General features: G+C 39.9%; 1 protein-coding gene across 1 annotated transcript; it reads right to left on the bottom strand.

Annotated features, from left to right (window-relative positions):
- Positions 1 to 571: 571 nt before the first annotated feature.
- Positions 572 to 1072, bottom strand: LOC109222834 (uncharacterized mitochondrial protein AtMg00810-like; the record flags this gene model as incomplete). The annotated part of the gene is made up of 1 exon (XM_019387142.1): positions 572 to 1072. A coding segment is annotated over exon 1 (501 nt), but the record flags the coding sequence as incomplete, so codon positions are not given.
- Between the last annotated feature and the right edge of the window lie 114 nt (positions 1073 to 1186).

A 1186-nucleotide genomic window follows, 5' to 3' on the forward strand; every position in this document is an offset into this window, starting at 1 on the left:
AGTACATGCTACCAAATACTCTGAGATGCTGTAGTGAAGGAGCTCTGTGGAACAATTTATGGAAAGGTGACTGACCTTTCAATAACACAGTAGGCAATCTGTTGAGTAAGTATACAGCTGTGGATACACACTCTCCCCAAAACCTTAAGGGTACAAATGCCTGAAACCTTAAAGCTCTTGCCATGTCTAGGATATATCTATATCTCCTTTCTACAACACCATTTTGTTGTGGTGTATACACACAAGAACTTTGGTGTACAGTCCCACACTCCTTAAGTAAATTTTCATCTGATCCTTGAAGAATTCTGAACCATTATCTGTTCTAAGACATTTCACTCCATAGCCAATTTGAGTTCTAGCATATATTAGGAAGTTCCTTAGCACTACAATAGACTCTGCTTTAGTAGGCATTAGGAAGAGCCATATATATCTAGAGAAATCTAGAGTCAAAAGTATCTCTTACCATCATGAGTGGGAACCTTATATGGACCCCATACATCAGCATGCACAAGATCAAAAGGCTTAGCAGAACAAGTAGACTAATGACCACTAGGGAAAAAAAAGAATTCACAGCATAACCTGTGACTGACTTTCTTATCTCTACACAAGCACCCCAATCTGAATCACAAAAGGGAACCAGCTTTTGATTGCCAGTTGATGGTAGAAATAACCCAAGACCAGGATTACCTTTAATGTACCTGATAACTCTCATAGCAGCATCTAGATGTGATTGCTTGGGAGCATGCATGAACTGACTCAGAACCTGTACCACAAAGGCTATGTCAGGTCTAGTCATGGTCAAGTACAACAGTCTTCCCACTATTCTTTGATAACCACTTCTGTCTTCAAGTAACCTGTCATCAGACAAATTCTCCTTGTTGAACACCTTATCAAATTCTATGGAGGTAAGCTTGTGATTAAATTCCAGTGGAGTGAGTGCTGGTTTTCCTCCTGATAGACCAGTCTCAAATAGCAGCTCAAGTGCATACTTCCTCTGACACATATGGATGCCTTTCTCTGATCTTGAAAACTCTATGCCAAGGAAGTACTTCAGTTCCCCTAAGTCTTTCATCTTAAACATGCTCTGCAGGTCCTTTCTAGCCTTCTCAATCAAGTTTAGATTATTGCAGTCACTAGCAAATCATCAACATAGACAAGCACAATCATAAATTTTGCTCCCTTCCTG

The sequence above is a fragment of the Nicotiana attenuata genome, unplaced genomic scaffold (genome assembly GCF_001879085.1).
Source record: "Nicotiana attenuata strain UT unplaced genomic scaffold, NIATTr2, whole genome shotgun sequence".
In the NCBI taxonomy this organism is placed as follows: Eukaryota; Viridiplantae; Streptophyta; class Magnoliopsida; order Solanales; family Solanaceae; genus Nicotiana; species Nicotiana attenuata.